The sequence below is a fragment of the Symphalangus syndactylus genome, chromosome 1 (genome assembly GCF_028878055.3).
Source record: "Symphalangus syndactylus isolate Jambi chromosome 1, NHGRI_mSymSyn1-v2.1_pri, whole genome shotgun sequence".
Lineage (NCBI taxonomy): Eukaryota > Metazoa > Chordata > Mammalia > Primates > Hylobatidae > Symphalangus > Symphalangus syndactylus.
Genome location: NC_072423.2, coordinates 133,675,992 through 133,698,125, shown reverse-complemented (window position 1 = coordinate 133,698,125; position 22,134 = coordinate 133,675,992). Strand labels below are relative to the sequence as shown.

Sequence of the window (22,134 nt, the reverse complement as noted above, 5' to 3'; positions counted from 1 at the left end):
AGTCTAAAGTTAGAAGGGAAGAAAAAAAAAGGAGGGATGATCGTGGCTATTTTAGCAAGGTTATATGGGGTGAGGCACAATGGAAAACCTTTATATTTAAGCCATCTTTTACTCAATGCCTTTAGAATAGAACTGAACATAACAAGCTGTCAGCAGCCACAGGATGACATAAAAGGATGCCCTTGATGTTCAACATTCCTGAATTCCATCTCATACTGTGAAAGCAAAGAGATCTACAATTATCTCTTCCTAGTTTGAAGACTTACAGGTACTACTCATGTTACAAGCCAGTAACTGCATCCAGCCTAAGATGCTCCTTTAATCACTAAGAATTTTAAAACACCCTGAAAAGAGATCTCTCGACTTTAGAATTGTTGAGATCTTTTTCAACTAGTTGATGCCAACCAGTGCCCGGTTATTTTCTCTAATAATTTCTGCATCTAGTGCCTTCCCCCAAAGTATTGACCCAATAAATAGTCTACCGGGCATCCCTGGAAGAGTCCATGTGAGCTGGCTTTAAAAAAAAAAAGAACTTTATTTTCTAATACCATTTTATGCATAATGATTCTGCTATTACCATTGTTTCACTCCATTCAATCTAAGCAGAAAACAATTGAAATATATATATAACTTCAGGTTCTTTGCAGTGTTCATTAATCTTTGAACAATCTTTGAGTGTGTAATCGAGAACTGAACAGTGGCCCAATTACATAACCTTGGTAAAGATTTTAGGCTTCTTGTATAACTGAACGGTGACCCAACTACATAACCTTGGTAAAGATTTTAGGCTTCTTGTATCATCTGAGCCAGTCTAATAATCTTCTGCTTAAATTAAGTACAAAGGCATGACAGATGCAGTCTCAATTCTGTATTGTTTTAAACAAAAGTAATGTATTGGACAGTCATTTAAGTCCAATACTTAAATACGTAATACTGAATGACCCCATCCAAAAGATGGAGATATGAGGTCATCACTTAAGCACGTATTGAGTAGCTGACTCGTCATGGAGGACTCGTCAGAATGCTGTTCTATTTAAAATTAGCTATTACACTGGGCCAAGTCAGAGTTTCATTTTGATCAAGGTATTAAATTATTAATACTCCTATTTTTATTTTTCACAATAAAAATAATGTTTTTCAATTTTCACTGGGATGGAATTCACATCTCAATCAAATCACAAAGTGACAGGGAAGATTTAAGGTTGTTTATAGGCATTTTTCAGCTGATGCATGTGTGAAGAGTATGCACCCCCTGAAAAGAGCAAAAGACAGGACCCTACAGTGACACACTGTTAGGAGCCTCCTTTGCATCTGGCAGCAGAATACCCAGCTCTTCTATGAAGCAGCTCAGAATGGACAGAAAACTCATTCCTGACTGCAATCCAGCAACAATCAATGGCTCCCTGAAAACCCCTGATATTTGTGAGAGAGAATCCAGAAGACTTGTTAACTAATCCTTCCTCTATAGTCCCAACACTGCACCTGTGTTAAGAAGGCAAAGAAAGGAATGTTCGATTTGGTCCTGAGAAGAAACATCTTTATGAGGCTGTGGCTGGATGTTACACACTCATCCTTTCTTTCCTCAAGATCGAGGCTTGCGCAGTCCATTTAATCAGTCATTAAATCACTGCAAAAGTGCAGCATAAGAATGTTGTCCGTGGTACTGTCCAATGTCTCTTTCATAAGTCCCACACAATAAACTCCTCCTTGAGTATCAAAACTCAAAGAAAATAAAGAAAACATAATAACTTGAGTGTTTTCCCATTTTTCCTTATCTGTCATAAAATTCAGCTAAATTCAGTACCTAATCAGTGATTTTAATGAGATCATCTGTAATGCCCACTCATTTGCCTCCTTCTTTCCTTTAATGATATGTTCAATCCTGTAAGATGTTTCAAATCATTTTCTAGAGACAAGATAGATGACATATGCCACTCTTGAGTAAAAGCCTGTTTTCCAGGAACAATCTTACCTGCATATGAGTCTATTTTTCACCAAGGCGGTAAAGATCTCCTGAAATAGTTTATGCTGAGGATGTTTGCTGAAATTTCTCTCATTCTTGTAGTTTATACTGAGACAAAACAAACAGAAAAGGATTTTGTAACAGAGATCAGGCTGTCTCAAAGTTGCCAATGCAGACAAAGATCATCTATATTCAGGTAATGTTTTTATTATTACTAACCACTATACTAATGAGGACTCAGGCAAATATTGAAGGAGGCTTGCATTTAACATGTTGCTAAAAGCAACTATCAGCTGTTAAAAAGGAACTAGAAATTCAATTACAAAGTTAAAAATAAAATATAGTCAAGTATATGTATTTCCTTTTACCATATTCATTAAATTATTCCCTATAAACACTAATGGCCAAAATTGGTTGGAGGGAAGAAAAGGGTAAATGGAGAGAAAGAATGATTGGGACACATTATTTAGACAGCTGGGTAACAGGAAGAGAAGAATTCCCTCTCCACTTTTCCACATACCCTCGACCCCACTGGCTGATCTTGCTATCAACACCAGTGGTTATCATTTATAATTCCTTCTAGATAAGAAGAGTTTATTAACACAGTTTATACACCTTCAGCCATGTTGACTGTCACTGTTGATTGTTTATATGGTTTTGTGTGTGTGTTTAACAAAATTCTGAGATAGTCCAGCTTCAGCTTCTTTTTGCTGATCTTACAGCCCACCAAAGAGGTTAAAAATACCTCTAAAACATTCTATTTTAAAACTGGAAAAGCATAAGAGATAATAAAAGGGTCACATTGCTACCAAATACATGATACAGTATTTTTGCACATAATTAAATAAAACTAATTTGAAGATCTAGGACAAATAAGCTGGAATTCCAGGAACATACAACCTCAAAGGAAAGGTGTGTAACCTTATGTTGCCATGTGTAATGTTCTGCCTTCTCAGTGTTTCAGATGCCATTGGACAGCATGTCCCCATCCTAGTCACCTGAGGGCTGTAATCGTTTCTTAGTACATGGGCACTGGTACTCACTATATGACAATTTTTTAAGTATTTAAGTGTTCCTCACTAAAAATATATTTTTAAAATATGAACCCATGAAATGTCATGTAACTTTCCCATACTATTAAATTTGTTGTCATAAGATGACAGGGAAACAAAAACAAAATCTAGGCCAAATAAACAAATGATCCTTCTAGACTATTCATATTGATATTTCATGCCACTCACTATTTACATGGTACTTAGTGCCAAATGACCCAAGCACACTGTAAAACTGAGAGAACCAGCTCCCGAGAGGGGAGTGGCCCACAAGAATGTGTAGCTTTGCAGAGGTCTGCGTGGCAACAGAGATGAACATTACCTGACACTTTCAATGTTAGAGGTGTGCCGCAACCCCTTCAACTGAAAACCTCAGTTGTTTTGACAACGACATACTTTAACCACCACATCTGTTCCCAGCAACGGCTCCTTTTATGCCATCTCATTACTGGCAAGATCTAGACAGACAAAGATTGGGACAAGCCTAACCAGGTCAATAATCTGGAACCACTTCCTCGTTGAGCAATGCCAAACGCATGTCAGCATAGGGTCCTAAATCTCCCAGGTCAGTTCCACCTGTACCCATTAAACCTGCTATTTACATACTATTTCTGGGAATGGTTTAAGCACTAACTGAAAATATTAAATTAAGAAACTCTATGGTAAATTTTGAAGCGGGTTTTAAATTTTAGCTCCTGGGATAAACTTAAATAAAACTGTGAGCTAAGTAGAGTAAGTTACTGAAGACGAAGGAGATGCTGGATTTCTTACCTAAAATTTTCAAGTTCAACAGCTTCTGTGGATTCATGCCACTGACCCCGAGCTCTGTGTCCACCCGCCCTGATGGCGGGCTCAGACTTTGTCATGCTATTTTGGGCACTATCGAAGTTAATGGCTGGAAGCTACAGAAATAGAAGCATAGAGTACATGAGGATCACAATTCAGCACGGGATGAAGAAAGTAACAAAATATGGGGAGGATGAGGAGAATGAGATTTTTTCCAGGCCAATAGTTAAGATAACAACCCTTTCAAATGTAAGGGTTTTCCAAGATTCAAATCAAGTATCTTTGACTTAAACATCTACCTTACACCGTTTTATTTTTCTTCATAGCTTGTAACACCTCTTGTCATATCTGACAGTTATTTATGTACTTTTAGTCTCCCTTGATTATAATGTCACCTCAACACAAGCAGGAACTTGCCTGTTTTTGTTCAATGCTATTACCCCAGCACCTAAAACAGATATAGGTTTGGGGTGACACCTGGGTATCAGGAGGTTTTGAAGTTTCTCACGTGATTCAAACGTGCAAGCTGACTAGAGAGCTCCTGGATCCAGGTAGAAGACTCTGATATAGAGCAGAGTGCCCAAATTGAGAATGAGTCATCATACATTCATTCATTCTTCAATATTTACCAGGTGTGCACACTATTTTTCTGGTGCTAGGGATATAACAATAAAGAAGATTCTATCATTTTTAATCAGTCTGAACATCCTGATTACTCAATCATATTTATAAAAGACATTAAAATATATTATCAAATTTACCATAAGTAAAAATTTAACTACAACAGCTTCACTATGCTTCCACTTGCAATAATAAATTGTCAGGTTATCAGTATTCAAATAGTTTCACTTACCAGTATTTGTCTATAATTGGGATAACCCTGAGGTTTCTGATAACACAATAAAGTTGAGCATGGTATAGACAAATAACCTGTTTTTTCCAAAGTACAAATGAAGGACATTCTATAACTAGCTAAATTATTACAGATGAGGTAAGCAGAGTATAACATAACAAAAAAATTATTTTTCAGTAAATTATTCCATTTTATATATTACCAAACAAAGTTATAATATGTTGCACTTGTTGTCTTATTTCACTGAAGTATTTAATGTAAATCAGTACGAAGACATCATTTCCAGCCAGGCGTAGTGGCTCATGCCTATAATCCCAGCACTTTGGGAGGCCCAGGTGGGTGGATCACCTGAGGTCGGGAGTTCAAGACCAGCCTGACCAACATGGAGAAACTCGTCTCTACTAAAAATACAAAATTAGCCGGGTGTGGTGGCACATGCCTGTAATCCCAGCTACTTGGGAGGCTGAGGCAGGAGAATCACTTGAACTCAGGAGGCGGAGGTTGCCATGAGCCAAGATTGCACCATTGCACTCCAGCCTGGGCAACAAGAGTGAAACTCCGTCTCAAAAAAAAAAAAAAAAAAAAGACATAATTTCGTTATTCAAAGAGAATATGCCTGACTTTTTATAAGGTCAGCTTACAGAAAAATTGATTATAATAAAGACATTGTTTAATAGTTAACAAAAAAACTAAAATCCTTTTTTATCATATGCCAGCCACAGTCAGATTTTCAAAATGTTAATAATAAATCTTCCATCCTATAAAACTACTTCTCTATCTCAATTTGGTCAGCCAGTCTACAACCACCAAAAGACAATAGGCTGAGCCAGCAATGCTTAGTGGTTAAGAGAACAAATTCCCTGGCCAGATTCTATGAGTTTAAATCTACCATTAACTAGCTGCATAATCTTAGAAAATTTATGCAATCTCTCTGTACATCAGTTTCTGTATCATTAAAATGGAAATAATAATAGTATATAACTCAAGAGTTATGAATATTGCATGAGTTACTATTTATAAAACACTTGCTATGTGTCAAGCACAGTTCTAATTGCTTTGTACATTCTCTTTTAATCCTCATAATTACTCCTATTATACAGATGAATTTTGCTAAACGAATAAAATTTGTCATTACAAATTAGGTGATTTCTGAATATGAACTATTAATCCAAATGATATCTAACATGAAGTAACAGCACAAGGAAATTTTCCTATGTTATACTCAAAATATCATGATACACGGCAAAAAAAAGGCAGGTTTTCCAGGCCCAAGAGATTCTAAACCCCCTTACCATCAGCACAACTCCTAGAAAAGTTTGCAAGAGAGAAATTAGCCAGCAAAGAGAAAGCAAGCCCAGGTGATTCCAAGGGAGGAGTGGAAAGCTGCCACAGCTTGCAGCCATTCCCTTTGCAGGCAGAGCAGGCGGCCTGTATCGGAAATCAACTCATGGAAAACGGGTGGATAAGATGCATTTGGCATCGATAGTTGCAAAGACCAGGAACCTAATAGTAGGCACCTTGAAGCAAGTATCACCGCATATGAAAGAAATGTACCTTCAGAATCCAGTTCAAAACCTAGAGTCTTTTCTCTTGGGTCCCCAATTTGTCTATCTTCTGCGTGTCTGATCTCTCCACACCTAGGCATCTGCAGCCTGTTACTCCTGATCTTGGGTCAGGGTGTGACTTAACCTCCTGACAAGCACTTGCCCAAGCCTTCCTGGATAGAGCTGTTCATTCCTTTCCTGGTGGCAATACCATGCTTACCTCTCTTTGAAAACTTATCTCAGGCTAGTATAATGTATAGCTTACACAACATCCTTTCCCCTTGAATTTGGCCACCCTGAGGGCAGCATCACATCTATTAATCTTTGCGTTCTTAGCACCTCTCACAGAGCTGGGCATATTGTAGGTATCCAAATGTGAAGCTGTGGAACAAATGCTCACTTTGTTCCCAGTCTCTTTGCCAAACTAATTCATCTGCTAAACCACCTCCAGAAAAGTTCATCCATTAATTCAGTGTACTTGTTGCAGGCATATCATATACCAGACATTGTGTGAGACACTGTATATATATATAGTAAGCAGAACAGTCATGGCCTCTGTCTTCAAGGAGCTTACAGTCCCACGGGTCACGGGAGGGGGTTGCAGTCCATGGACCAGAATGTCAAGAATGTTGTGTCACTTCTGCTTGCAAACTTCAAAGTTCTCTGTTGCTTATGGAATCAAGTCCAAAATTCATAGATAGGCTTTCAGACATTACACAGTGTCTTCCAGCTTTATTTATCGAATAGAAATGTCTAGTCACTCTTTTACTTAAATGCTTGTCATTTTCCTTCCTTCAGATATTTGATTATTTTACTCACTTCACCTAGAATGCCCTTTCCATCAATTCCACTGACAGAAAACCAGCCTATTTTTTAAGAACCACCTCCTTCCCTGTCATTCAAGCTAAAACTGGCTTCCTATTCCTCAAAAGCTATATCCTCACTGCATGCATCATTCAACCAGGATAGTGTCTTGACTCATACCATAATTATCTGTGCCTACTCCCGCTCTCTCAAAACATAAGAACCACCACGATGCCTTATACGTTTTCTTTCTACAGCATCTATCAAAACCTCCTTTATTTCAAGACAATTAACAAGCCCATAACAAATTAATTTTCTTCTTTCTTCCATCTTTTTTTAAAATTGCAAATAAATTCCTTAGCTTCCTATGGTTCTAAATGTGGAGGAAGAAAATAATCTGAATTCCAGGTGTCATCAGGTTGCTTCAAGATTTGTGAAAACCTCTGGTGACATCTCCAATCAGCTTTGTAGTTTCACTTTGCCTCAGCAATCCTGGGGCAGTTCCTTTTCTTGAGTTACTGGGTTTTCCTGGATTATGATTATTCTAACCCTGCTCATCCTGAAGGAGGCCTTTCTGCCTCTGTGTGTCTCTGTCTCCAGTTCTGTCACATTATGAGACTGTCCTAGAGATATGCAGAGATACACAGAGTGTAGGTCAGGACAAAGAACAAAAGCAGAACACTGGAACACAATGGAACAACGGGGGAAGTAGCCTCGCTCCTTAGAGATCCAGAGGAAGGGCATTCAGTTCTCTGCACTTTCTACCCACAAGGTAGATTTCCTCTGTAACCTGAATTTGGCCAGCCTGGTTCATTTGAAAAAACAGGCCACAACTTGTTAGCACAGAAATGCAGCTGAGTGGGCCTTAATCACAGGTTTCACTCTTCAAATTGAGTACTGAAAATCTCAGAACCAAATATGTTGCCCATGTGTATATTTTGTCGAGCATTTCTGCTTGACCCCAACTCTACTTTGCTCCCAACCCTTGTTTTCCTCTTATTTTGGACTCTGGTTTTAATGTATGACAACCTATCATACTTTCTGTCTCTTTATAAGCTCTTAATGACTCTTTCTGGAACAAGCAAAGTATAAATAAGTGTAACTTGAGTTATTTTCTCCAATATCTTCCCTCTCCTATAAATGTCTCCACATTATTTTAACAAAAGGAGAACAGGGTAACATTTCTTATTTCAAAATTACAAATGAATGAAACTTTATAATTATAAACACAATTAGGCATTAATTTTGTAAACCTAAGGATCTTCATTAAATTGACAGTATTTTTATTTTTTTAGCACCATCTATTTTCTGAATAACTCAAGCATTACAAGTATGCATTTTTGTACATGTGAAAGATTTTACAAAAATATACGCCATGTAAAGTTGTCCCACAACAGATTGCAAATTCGAAAATTGGTTAAAGGGAGAAAAAATGACTAAATTAACTTTAATTAAGCCTACCAAGTGTTATCAAGCAAGCAGTGTTGAAAGGGCACACAAGAGATCAAGTCAGCATAAACTTCAAAGTTGGAAAATTAGAGCCAGAAAAACCGTATTGGTTTTTGTTTTGTTTTTTTTTGTTTTTTTTTTCTTTGCCCTGGCTAGGAGGTTATACATCCTCATGTGGTGACCCAATTCTCAAGTCACAATTCAATTTAGCAAAATCTGGCCAAGAACTCATCAAATATAGTGAACCAGAGGCAAAAGTCAAAGTTGCTGGCATTAGGAAATACAAGATCTTGTCAGGAAATAAGACGTGTAAACAAGAGTTTCCAAAACACAGGAGAAAATAATGCCACAGCAGTAAAAGAAGGAGCCTTGGGAAGACAGAGATCACCTCTAGAATGGAAACTATATGGAGGTAATATCATTAGAGTTGGGTCTTGGAAATGGGTGAGATTTTATAAGAAAGAAATTTAGGAGAAGGAAATAGTAAAAGCAAAAAGTAGAAGTCTTTGATATTATGGTTACATCACAGGACGTACAGTGGGAAAGAATGGGCACTACGCTCCAAACTGTATGCCTAGCCATCTTGCTTGCCTCTTTAAGAAAGAACAGACTTAATTTTGCAAGTCATTTAACAGGTATCTCAGTATTTAGAAGCACACACTGCAAAGATGGGGTGTCTGGGTTGAGAACTAGACTTCACCAATTAGGAAGCCGTATGATCTTGGGAAAGTCACTTGATTTCTTTGTGCCTGTTTCCTCATCTGTAAAAATGGGAGTTGTAATTATTAAGCAGGGTAATGCAGGTAAAGCAGCGGGCACATAGAAAGTGTTCCCTAAATATGAACTATCATTATTTGGCTTTTATATGCCATCAAATCATTTTCCAGTATAAGCAGATAAAAATGCTATAGTTCTCTGGTAAATGTGGTTGATATAACAAAAACTATCAGGGCTGGATTACCAAACACATGAGCTCTTAAACACATTTACTTAAGCAAGAACAATGTAGACTTTAGAGCCAGACTACCAGGGTTCATGTCCCATCCCTGCCATTTATGAATTAAGGTGCTAAATAAGTGTCTGCTATTTTCATTATTATTAGCATTGCTATGCTGTTCCCCAAGACTCCCTGGATAGCCTCTAATCTCATGACTTTCCAAAGTCTCACAGGTGCAAAACCAAAAGGAAAAGTTTGGAGATAAATTCAAGCAGAAATACCATTTTTTCTCTAATAAAAACATTAAAATGCTACTATAAAAATAGCCAAAAATCACTCCTTGCCCCTCTTTTTGGTGAGGTACATTGTGCAGCAAGCCTCAAGAGTGGTACTGTAGCAAGGGGGCAGGATTGGGAAGAGTGAGGGGGAAGGAGGAGAAAAATGTGGTAGAAAGTGCTTTGAAAATAACAATTTCCCTAAAGCTCGGAAAGCCAAAGGTTGGCCATTCCGTAAAAGAGTATGCAGTTTGTTTACAGACCGAAGAGGAAAGGGTTTGCTAAGTAGGACACAGGGTGACAAGCATTGGCTAAAGCAGGACCTGGCCTGAGAGAAGAATGTGGATGCCAAGTCTTGGCAAAGCCTGAACCAGGTGTCAGAGAAACAGCCAGATGAAGAAAGAGCAAAGATGCGAATGAGCAAAGGAAAGCAGACATATCATGCACAGAGATGTTAAATGGAGCCCTTTGGAAACATATGATTTTTCTTTTATTACCACGTGAACATTCTTTGAAAACACTACCTGTAGTTTGCTTGATTGGACGTTCAAAAGGCACCGAAGTCTTTTAAGATCTGAATAGTCCCTAGGAGAGAGAATAACACAATGTGAACCCACAGAAGGCTCCAGGTGAACAAGATCATGTTGCCCACTGATGGCATTGCCACTTGGAGGCCTGCTTTTATCAAGTGGAATGTATACACACACTAAACATTTTCTTTAGAACACTAGAAATGACCAAATGTTTCAGTAAACACTGTAACTCTGAATAGTAGTTGTCAAGAGTCTTCTCTATTTCTCAAAAAGCCATTAAATCTGTTCAATGGCCACTGCCTGAGTTAATAATTAGCAAACACTCAGTAGGGAGTTACCTGATGGTGATTTCTTGCTGTTTTTTATCAGTTGATTTTTCTGTGGTCTTCACCTTTTTGTCTTGATCAGGCATTGTAAAACATCAATGCCCCAGAATTAACATCGCATTCCTTTCAAATTAAACCAGAGGGAAAATTTTAGTTGGGTTGTGTGCGCCAAAATATTCTCAGTTAATACAGGCAAAACCCACTTATAATATCTGTTTAAACATGGAAAACCTAGATTTAGTTCTAATACAATAATAAAAGTGTTAATATGAATACCACTATTTATCATTCAAAGGACATTGGGAACATTTAGGGCACGCTTTACCCTCACTCAAAAGATAAGTATGGGTTTGCCAATAGACAAAGAACAATTGGTTTGCTTTTATTTTTCTTAATCAATTTCTAATGCAATTATTTTAATTTTCAGAATAGAAATAGAAACTTGAAGATGCCCATATTTTCAATTATATAACAAATACAAAATTAAGTGTGTTCTATGGGTTTAATTTGACGGATGTAAAATTTTCCAACTGTGCTTCAATGCCACAGTTTGACTTCAATGTGTTGTTCAGGCATGAAAAAGTATGCATTATTGTCTTATAATAGCATGCTTCAATGTATTGTGAAATCTATGGTCAAAATCCAAGTGTTTCAGAAGTATTTAGAGGCAAAAGGAATGTACCAACGGGCACTTCACTTCCACTGAATCTAGTGAAATTTAATTTTGTGAAATGCTCAAAGACAGTTTAAGGATTTAAAAATGATTTTCCCAATATATTTGTCATATTTTTGACAAATAGTTGGGCTACAACTAAGAGCCAGGGACCAAGTCTCTCAGCACAGGAGCACAACAATAAAAGGTACAATATTAACACTTTAGAATTGTGAGGATATAACACCACCTCTTTCATTCCACAAATATTTTTTGACCCTTTACTATGCCCACTCTCAGACTGAAAACTGCTAAAAGGTTAAAGAAGCTATTACAGGTATGCGTTTCCACCACAAGCAAAAAAACAAACAAAAACCCACTCATGAACTTTAGAACATGTTTGTGAGGTGTTCAGGTAGAGATTTAGCATCTATTTTTACTCTAAAAGAAAGAGAAGAGAGAAGGGAGAGAAGGGGAGGTAAAAAGAATGGAGGATCTGTAAGGTAGTGTTTAAAAGCAAAAGACCCAAGTGTTTTTAATATGCAAATACAAAAATGCCCCGTAAGTTCTACAATAAATGGAAATCCATTCAAAATAAATAGAATCTAACTTTACTCTTCCCTCAAAGACAGAAGAAAAACTCTACATAGCAACACTGTCCTGCTGTTGGCTTCGAATTCCTGCTCAAACTAGCTACAGACTGTTTTAGAAGCAGAAAATAGAAGCCACAATGACAAGCACAGGAGAGCCTATGGAAAAGCTCACAGGCTTCTTTTGCTAGAAGGGGATCGCGTTTACCACTATCAAACTCGCTAAACGCCCTGTCTTATTCTCTTGCTTAATTTCCATAATTGTATTGAACAAGTGTGTGAACAGGAAATAATGATCGAATCGTTATATCTGTTTGAGATCCGCATGTACTCTGTGAGCTGGAAGGCTGAATATAGATGACTCTTTGGAAATGTTTCACTTAATTAAACAGTAAACAAATTCACCAGTATCAGCAGAAACAGACAATTGCCTTTAGGATAAAAAACAAAATCCTTTCCATTTAATGGCTGCTCAAATGGAGATATTCTGAAAAAAAGCTTTGAGAAGTTGGGAATGCTTCAAAATATTTAACCTAATCCCATTTTAAATTAACAAAAATGATTACATTATACTAATGTCTACGCTATAATACAAAATGGGAGATGGGGGAAGGAAGGACAGTTCATATGTTAAGTTGCCCAAAGGCAGACAATGTATTAAGAAAGCATTCCCAATAGAGGTCAGGCAAGGGTGCTAATGCAAAAGCTCTCTAGAGGGTAGCTTCATTCTAAGCCCATGGAGGAATGCTGCAGTGTAGATTAGTCCTCAGAGTTGTCTAAACTGAGAGAAGTGAGAGCCTGGCTCTCATATTCCTATAGCCTTCAGTCATAACTCCCCAGGCACTCCTCTCTTGTGGTAGTGACTCCAAGTCACGTAGAGGCAGTCCTCTAAAAAAGACATACAGAATCTAGCTGTTAAAGCAGAACACTGAAGCCAATACCAGGACACACAATTCCAAGAAATGGGAGAGGTTCTGGGCAGAGTGCCACTAAAATCACCCACTCTATGCGGAAGAGCTGTGGATAATGAAGGTAAGGGATCTTTGCTATGGCTACAAACCAAGCAGCGCCTACTGGATTAGCTTCCAACTACTGAGTTGAATTTCCCTCTTTCTTTGCTTGACCTCGCCAGATGTTGGTATGATCTCATGTCCTAGCAGCTCAGTCCTTGGTCCTCTTCCCTTCTCTATCTGCCCCCTCTCCCAAGGATCTCTTGCAGTCCCATGGTTTTACATACCATCAGCAATTATAAATTTATATCTTCAGCCCTAACCCCATTCTGACCTCCTAAATTCACAAAGTCACCATATGGATGCCTAATGAGAATCCCAAATTTAACATACCCTAAACAGAACTCTTGACCCCCACCCCCTAGTACCAAATGCCCCTAGTGCTCCTCATCTTGGTAACTGGTACCACAATGGCTCTCCAGACAAAAGTTCAGGGGACATTCTTGGCTCCTCTCTTTCCTCTACCTCCCATATTCAAGCCACCAGCAAAACTAGTTAGCTTTCCCTTCTTTCCACTCCTACTATCACCCTACTCCAAGCCACCATCTTCTCTGCCTGGATGACAGCCACAACCCCCTCAACAGTCTCTCTGCTTCCACTCTTGCTCCTCTACATTCTCAGGAACCCCAGGGAATGCTTTAAAATGTAAATCAGATCATACCACTCCGTGGCTTACAACCTTCCAGTGGCCTCCTACTGGACTTGGCTTCCAACCATGACTGTCACTGCTGTGATCTTGCCTCCTCCCCTCTCCCTCTTGCTTCCTCCACTTCAGCCATGTTGGCTTTCTAGAGAGAAACATGAACCCACGAACATGCCAGATGCTATGGTTTGAATGTCTATCCTCTCTAAAATTCATGTTGAAATTTAATTGCCACTAAAACATATTAAAAAAGGCAGGACCTTTGAGAGATAATTGAGCCATGAGTCTGTCCTCATGAGTAGGTTTAGTGCATTTTACAAAGGCCTTTCAGGAATGAGTTCTCTCTCTTTGCTCTTCTGCCATGTAAGAAAAAGTGTGACTCCCTTCCAGAGAAAACAGCATTCAAGGCTCCATCTTGGAAGCAGGGACTGGGCACTTACCAGACACCAAGCCTACTACCACCTTGGTCTTGGACTTCCCAGCCTTCAGAACTGTTCTTTATCAATTACCTAGTCTGCCAGGCATGAAGGCTCATACCTGTATTCCTAACACCTTCAGAGGCTGAAGTGGGAGGATCGCTTGAAGGTCAAGAGTTTGAAACCACCCTGAGCAACATACCAAGACTCCATCTCTACAAAAAATTTAAAAATAAGCCAAGTGTGGTGGTGTGTACCTGTAGTGCAAGCTTCAATAAGCTGAGGCAGGAGGATTGCTTGAGCCCAGGAGGTTGAGGCTGCAGTGAGCCCTCATGGTGTTACTGCATTCCAGCCTGAGCAACTGCACAAGATCCTGTCTCTTAAAAATAAACAAATAAATAAATACCCCACTCTGTAGTATGCTATCATAGCAGCACAAAACAGACTAAGACCACTTGTGCCCATGAACATGCCAACTATATTCTTGCCTTAAGCACTTTCTGCCTGCTTGCTGTTCTTTTCCTATAATCTCACACTGGCTTTTCCATATCCTTTGGGTTTCAGGTCAGATGTGCTCTCCTAAGTGGGGTTTCCTCTGATGAGTCTCTGTGACATATTCACCCCTACACACTCATACTTACCACAGCACTCTGTTTTCTTTCCTTCTGGAGTTCATCAACATCGGAAATCCTCTTGTCCATTTATTGACTTATTTGAACTAGCTTATAAGCCTCACATGGCAGAGACTGTGTCTGTTTCATCCACAAATATGTCCCTGACACATAGAACAGCACACAGTGCATGACACAGTGTAAGCATGGCATAAGCCCTCAAAAGATATGTATCACAATCTGTAAGGAGTGACTTATTTTGTGAGTTATTTGCTTTTAACAGTTACTTATTTTAAGGCTTAGAACCTCCTCTGACATCCCAAGTCTGGTGTTCCTTCTCCATGCCCCCAGAGCAGCCTATACTCCCCACGTATTACTATTATGTGGTAATCAGGAAAATCCAATATCAAATATATGGGTTTGCTCTGGGAGGTTTTGATGTTGCAATTGCCTTATTACCACAGAAGGCCAGGAATTGGGCTTCCATTATTCACCAGAGAATGGTGAGTTGTAGGCAAATAATAAATATTTATTGAATGCAATGCCTAATAAATGGATGAACGGATAAAAGGATTACTTTTTAAAAAAACCTGTGTTATTACTTTTTTAGGTCAACAAATCGCTCATAAAGCTCTTTTATAAATAAAATCAGTTGATGAGCATTTGTGATGTTGTAATAATCCTGAGCACATTCAGGAATTATTCAGTCATTGGGGGAAACTTAGAGTTCTATATACGAAAATACTCATCCCTGTGCTTCTAAAACTATCTGTAATAAAGAACTCTTTTTAATTTCCAATCTTTTATGGACTGATACTTTGGTTCAAATCCTGTTCAGTGAGACAATGCCACTGGTGATGTGCCTAAGATGTCATGGCAATGCTGAAGTGCTGTAAATATTTCTAAACTCTTACTCTCAATTTCTGTCTTTATCTGCTCATGGACCAGTAACACACCAGTCTGAATATCACCTGAATACCACTGGTCTGGATTATTAAAGTCTATCTTTTTAAGTAACAAAACTGTTTTCACAGCAAGCCTAGATGAATCTCTAATTGAGAACCACAGCCCTAAGTACAGAGTCTGAGGGGACTAACCCAGAAATTGACAATTCCATGACAACCAGGAGAGGGCGAGAGTGAGGCTGGGAAAGGAGAACTGTGGCCAAGCAGTTAAAGCTCAAAGTGGACTCTCCATTTAAATCAAAGCAATCATACTTCTCTGGGGTTCTGCATACAGCTTCATTAGAGAAAAGGATTCTATTGCTAAAAATAAAAATAGAAAACCACTGATTCCCCAACACTTATTTTACCAATGAGATGAGGCCAAAAACTTTGGCTTTTTACAAAAACTTTTGGCCTTATCTGTAAAATAAGTGTTAGAGAATTTGCTATACAAACACTTGTACCTATATGGGTTTTTCTTCCATTCTAATGGGAAGGTGAAAATTAAGTTTGTTATTTTTTTATATAGGGAGTAGTCACAGTAGTGAAAGATTATATATAAAAACCAAAGGCATGCTACTTTAAAAACAAAAACTTTTGGTGTCTTTGCTTTTTTTGTACACCTCAGTCATGGGACCTGAATACCATCTCAGATGGGAGAGAAGAGACTTTTCCAAACCTCAGGGTTTTGTGCTTACAGCCCTAGACAAGTACAACTATAATCACAGTTACGATTCATTGTTGAATTTTTAAATCCATTTTTTAAAAGAAACTCTCAGAAGTAATTTCTACCCTCTATTGTTTGAACTTTGGGTTAATGCTAAAGAAGTCCCCAGAGATGCACCTCATTTGCTCGTGATATCTTGGTAATTGCTGTGTAAACACACATGACAGAGAAAAAAACACATGCCATGGCAAAATTACCTGAGTGTAATTAATCTAAATTGTGCAATATTAATCTACTAACTAAATAACATAGGGAGTATTTGTGATATGGTTTTCAGATCTCTACCCAGAAACCTGTTTTTATTCCATGGTTGCCTTAGCTACTCAAAAGATCCTCAGGTGGCCTCATATTTACTAAATATAAAACAGAGTCATTTGAATCATTATGGTAAATTGCCCACAAATCCACAAATATCTTTTTTTTCCTACTAATCACTTAGGTTGCATCTTTGTAAATACACCATTTTATTTACTACATTTACTAATGGTTAAAAACGGTACTTATAAAGTAATAACAGGCCAGGGAGTGGTGGCTTATGCCTGTAATCCCAGCACTTTGGGAGGCCAAGGCAGGCAGATCACCCGAGGTCAGTTCGAGACCAGCCTGACCAACGTGGTGAAACCCCGTCTCCACTAAAAACACAAAAATTAGCCAGGTGTGGTGGTGCACACCTGTAGTCCCAGTTACTCAGGAGGCTGAGGCAGGAGAATCACTTGAACCCAGGAGGCAGAGGTTGCAGTGAGCCGAGATCATGCCACTGCACTCCAGCCTGGACAACAGAATGAAACTCCGTTTCAAAAAAAAAAAAAAAAATCAATCAATCAATCAAAAACAAAGTAGTAACTGTGAAAATACATCAGATTAAAGTTAATTACCACTTTGGCTATGTCAGGTTTATTATTTTGAAAAAAGCACTAAAATAAACTGCAATGAACCCTACCACAAAAGGAAGTTAGAACTTCCTGTACTGACAAGAAGTCTCTATTTCTTCTGATGAATAATGATTAACCTTTCATTTTAGATGACAAGTAACAGTTCTGTCTGTTTTCAAAGAGACATATTAAAAGAATTTAGAGAACTTTCAGCCCCGTAACTAACTAGAAGTACAAAATGGAAAACCATTTCTCTAATTCCTTTACTGTAGATACTTTTCTAAAAATTCCTCTAATAGTGATTCTTTGAGAAAAGTAGTTAAAATAAGATAAAAATTCACATACAGCAGCCAGAGATAAGACAAACATGTTAAAATTCACTGGTTAAATGTTTAGTTCTCAGTTTTGATGACTGTAACATGGTGATGGCAAATGTCAACATTAAGGGAAGCTGAGTGAAGCGTATATGGGAATTCTGTGCTGTTTTTGCAGTTTTTATGTTAAGTCTAAAATTATTTCAAAATACACACTTAAAGTGTACTCACCACTTCAGCAGTTTATGTAGTTAAAGTGCTTTGAGAATAAAGAAACAATTTTCATTTTGCAAAGAATATTTGCACTAAATCTCACAAATATATAGTGCTTGGACTTTTCAAATTATGTATGCTTTAGAAAACTATAAATCCTCCACAGAAAATGTCAAGTTAAATTGGTCAAATTGCCCGAAAATAAACACACACACATTTTCAAAATAAGGTGAGCAAAAAGTTGAGGAAATCCTGTAAGAAACATAACTTGCTAATACCCATTACAGTTTAAAAAGGACATCTGGTTCTCTAGTCTCAACTGTTGTCATGATTTTATCCCTTATATTACATTGTTATTGTTCTTCAATGGGAACTATATGTGGAGTTAGCAGTAAAGAGACAGCTATGACAAGAATAAACCTCAGAGAACATGCAGTATCAGGACGTCTAACACCCTCCAGGCCCAAGAACAGACTGTAAATGAATGAAGACAGGCGTAGAGGGTGGTAGAGCTTCGGTCACACCTGAGAAGGCACATTCTCCCAAGAGGGATTCAAAAGCACATTAAAAATGAAGCAAAACAAGACAAGACACTTGCACAAAATAACAAAACAAATCCACAGGTCACCAGTTGCAGACCATGATTCAGCTCCCTTCTACTAGAGGAGGAAATTAAGACCCAGAGAGGAAAAATGTGCCAAAGGCCACACTGCATCTTTAGGAGTAGAAGGAGAACAAAGCCCACTTCACCTTCAGGAACTAAATCTTCATGGAAAACTCTAAGGCAGATGAGAAAAAGAGAACTTGTTGATATTGGCCCTTAGCCAAGGGCAGAGGGTGATATAACAACTGATGTTTGCATAACTTCACCTCCTGGACCCTGGGGTGCTTGCAAACATCCATTCATTCATCCTGGTTCACTCATGTGAAATATGTAGGTGGTGTATTTTAATCATCATAGAGTGGTAAACAAAGACACAGTTGGTACAGAATCTCCAAGGGCAGGAGTGTGTCGCCAGCTAAGGACAAGCATTATTATCATGGCCTTGCTCCTGAGTCAGTACATTTGCCACCTTCCTTGTGCAAATAGTCAATACTTTAAGCAATTTTCTATTTTATATGTAAACAAGCACTTGTGGATAAAAAGAACCAAGAATTCTAATACTACTCTAACCCTCTCCCACTTAATCCTCCAAATAGTTACTGACCACCTGCTATGATGATGGACACTCCTTTAAGTGCTGACTTTCATTTTCCTCTGGCTAATACTGACCCAAGTTGGTCTGAGTGCTGCTCCAAAATTAACTAGAATGTGTGACAACAGATACCACTATAATCTCCCTATTTTCTGATTTATTCTCATTCCAACTCATATCTTTTATTGTAAAGGGAAATCTGCAGATATAAATGTAGATTCTGTGGATCCCCTCCATTGTCATCGCATAATGATATTTGTGGTGTGCTACGTCTGTGCCTTGCGTAGCTGCTACAGCATCCAAGTCTACTCATCATATGGTCTACAATGTGCCTGTGTTAGAGCAAATGAACCTGAGACTCACATATTAAGCAGCGATATTGAAAAGAGTAAAAAAGGCCCAGATGATGTGAAGGAAGAATTTATATTAACCCGTCAACAAAAATAACTAAAGTAGCACACTAAATTTCTCTTTTCTCATTGACCCCAAATAGAATAAGACTATATTCTATTTCCTGATTTTGTGAGAAACAGAAAGGTGAGAATTATATTTATTCATTACTCCAAGAAATATTTATTGAGTCCCTAGTATATGCCAGGCACTGAGGATACAACACTGAATAAGACATGTTCATAATGTCTTCCAATAAAATAGTTAACCATCATTGTAATAAGTAATAAAGTAAGTACAGATTCAACCCAAACCCCTAGAACTTTCACAAGTGAAGAGAAGACTGAATCAACAAATTAATGTTCATATGTTTGGTGGCGCTGCAAAAACTAGAAGTACTTTCTGAGCTATAAAATAAAATTGAATTTCATCAAATAACATTTTATTTCAAGTGCATTTTATTATTTACTGTGCTCTGACTGTGCACAAGACCCCTGGGCACTACAAAACAAAAATCTCTTTACAATCCAATGTGTCTGGGAAATCATAAATATGTAGGCGAAAGCATATGAAACTGCTGATAATGTCTCTTTGTAAAAGAAGACATTTTTTAATGGTTCAGGCAAATACAATGGATTAAATAAGAACACTAGAAGTGTCAAAAAGCAGAAAAAAAATGTCCGAATGAGATTATAAACTGAATGAAATCAGAGGAAAGATTATACAAAGATTTTGTGAACTGCGAACTTGAACAAGGTCCAGAAGGATGCGCAGGGGGGTGAACAACGGGCCTGGCCAGTGAACACAGGGATGCAGGCAAGATGCTGAAAGTGGCTTGAGGAGACAGTGAGTAGATGAGTTGAGCTAGAGCTGAAGGATCTGGAAGAAAGCGAGTGTTGGGAAAAGGAGTAAGTGGCAGCCTTCAGTCTGCAAGCCAGCTTATGGAACTCCTGATGGCTAAAGAGTTTGGAAGCAATGCTATTCTTGGAAATGTAAAACATCTATATGCAGATCATTCAGTTTATCATCACATTCCATTAAATCTTTGGCCAACTCTTTTGGATAAAGAAGAATTGACCTGAGGTAATGTTAGAGTGTTCATGGAATTCAAAGAACTGCATTAAGTAGCAGGAACACCAGAGGTAATTATATGAGGCAAGGAGAATGCAAACATATTAGGTGGACGCAAAACTAATTGCGGTTTTTGCCATTACTTTCAATGGCAAAAACCGCAATTACTTTTGCGCCAACCTAACACATTCATTCATCCTGTCTCAAATAGTCTCAAATAAGAGAGAGTCCTTTGGCATGGACGTCAGAAAAATGACACCTTCCTCTTCCTCACCCCCATTATCTGATATTTGGCTACTAAGTCCTATTTTTCTATTAAATATGACACTTATCTGTCCACCCTCACTGCCAACGCCCGAGTCCAAACTTAACATCAGTGATCACATGAACTACCATTATCACTTCCTAAATGATCTCCCAACTTCCAATTTCTCCCTTTCCCCAACTACAACAAAAAAATCTGTCTCCACACATCAACAAAAGCACTCTTTTTATGGTACATATTTGACCAGTTATGCCCTTATATGCTTCCCATTTCTCCTGGGATAAAAAGCAAATTTACCAAGGTCTGCGAGGTGCTGCATGCAATTGACACTCCTGGGCGCCTAGCCAGCTGCTACTCACACTTGGTCCTGAACTGCCACCCCAGAGTTACTTCTCCTGAATATCCCCAGGTCTTTACTCCTGGACTCAAGGGCTACAGTGGTATGGAAAGGCTGGAAGTCTCATCCTTCATGTCTCAACTGAAGTATCCATTCTTTGGGCTGACCTCCTAGACAGGGTCACAACCCTGCCAAGCACTGCCTTGCAGCTTTTGACAAAGAGGCTGATTCAGGTCATAATTCAACGAGTACGTATGTCCATCTCCATTAGTTTACTGTGAACTAGTCAAGCATATGTAGGACAGCTTTTTGGCTCGTTCCCACTATCTAGCACATACTTTGTAGTTTACAACAAAAGAGGGATTCAATAAATAATTGCTGAGTTAATCAATCAATGAAAAAATCCCAAGTTAAATGTGATTGGGAAGCTCCAAATATAACTGGAACATCATGATGTAGATATGGAGAGTAAAGACAACGAAAAAGAACAGCAAATAAGTTTGCCCCAGCTGACTAGTATCCAGTGATTGCAGCATGTTGATTTGACAAAATCTCTCTATAAATACAAGGAAGCCATAAAGAAAAGAACATAAAGTATTACATTGATGTTAAAGATGGACTACCTCAAGTATAAATGAACAGGACAATAAGGTTTCCTAAAGGAAAGATGAGTATTCACACTGTGTCAAGTGTAGCATACACATGTGTATTATATGAATGCCACTGTCTCCGCTGATGCAAGTTGACAAGTCTGGGAATGTGAATTCTTCTGGTTACACCACTGGAATACAGTCAAAAAGAATAACAGGGTAGAGGAGACTTGGTTTCCACTTGCCCACTGAGCGACCTCAGAAATGTCAGTGGACTTCTCTATTTTCTCACTGACCGAAAATTAGAAATAACAACATGCCTATGACAAGGTGGTAGTCGGGACTAAATAAAATAGAGTGACACCCCTTTAGAACCGTCCACAACTAGAGAAATATGTTACTGTTATGACAGCTGTTGTAAGTAGTATCTTTTTGTGTGTGTGTGGAGAGTGCGGTCTCACTATGTCGCCCAGGCTGGTAATATTACTTCATTTGAAGAGTTTGTGTATTTACTTTATTTTATTTATTTATTTTTTGAGATGGAGTTTTGCTCTTGTCGCCCAGACTGGAGTGCAGTGGCACAACCTTGGCTCACTGCAACCTCTGCCTCCCAGGTTCAAGCAATTCTCCTGCCTCAGCCTCCCAAGTGGCTGGAATTGCAGGAGCCCACCACCATGCCCTGGCTAATTTTTTGTGTGTGTGTGTATTTTTAGTAGAGACGGGGTTTCACCATGTTGGCCAGGCTGGTCTCAAAGTCCTGCCCTCAGCTGA

General features: G+C 38.5%; 1 protein-coding gene across 19 annotated transcripts in view; it reads right to left on the bottom strand.

Annotated features, from left to right (window-relative positions):
• Positions 1-22,134, bottom strand: part of NEK10 (NIMA related kinase 10) — a 251,860-nt gene that overhangs the window by 224,844 nt on the left and 4,882 nt on the right. For 15 of the 19 annotated variants that reach the window (XM_063637016.1, XM_055285235.2, XM_063637000.1 and 12 more), the window contains 4 exons: positions 10,535-10,645; positions 10,188-10,248; positions 3,787-3,917; positions 1,973-2,071 (listed from right to left, as the gene is read on the bottom strand). In XM_063637016.1, the coding sequence (XP_063493086.1) occupies positions 1,973-2,071; positions 3,787-3,917; positions 10,188-10,248; positions 10,535-10,608 (365 nt within the window). In that variant the 5' untranslated portion in view covers positions 10,609-10,645. Of the gene's footprint in view, positions 1-1,972; positions 2,072-3,786; positions 3,918-5,946; positions 10,158-10,187; positions 10,249-10,534; positions 10,646-14,090; positions 14,213-22,134 lie in introns of those variants that run through there. The other 4 variants (XM_055285241.2, XM_063637015.1, XM_055285251.2 and 1 more) reach the window with 2 other exon arrangements.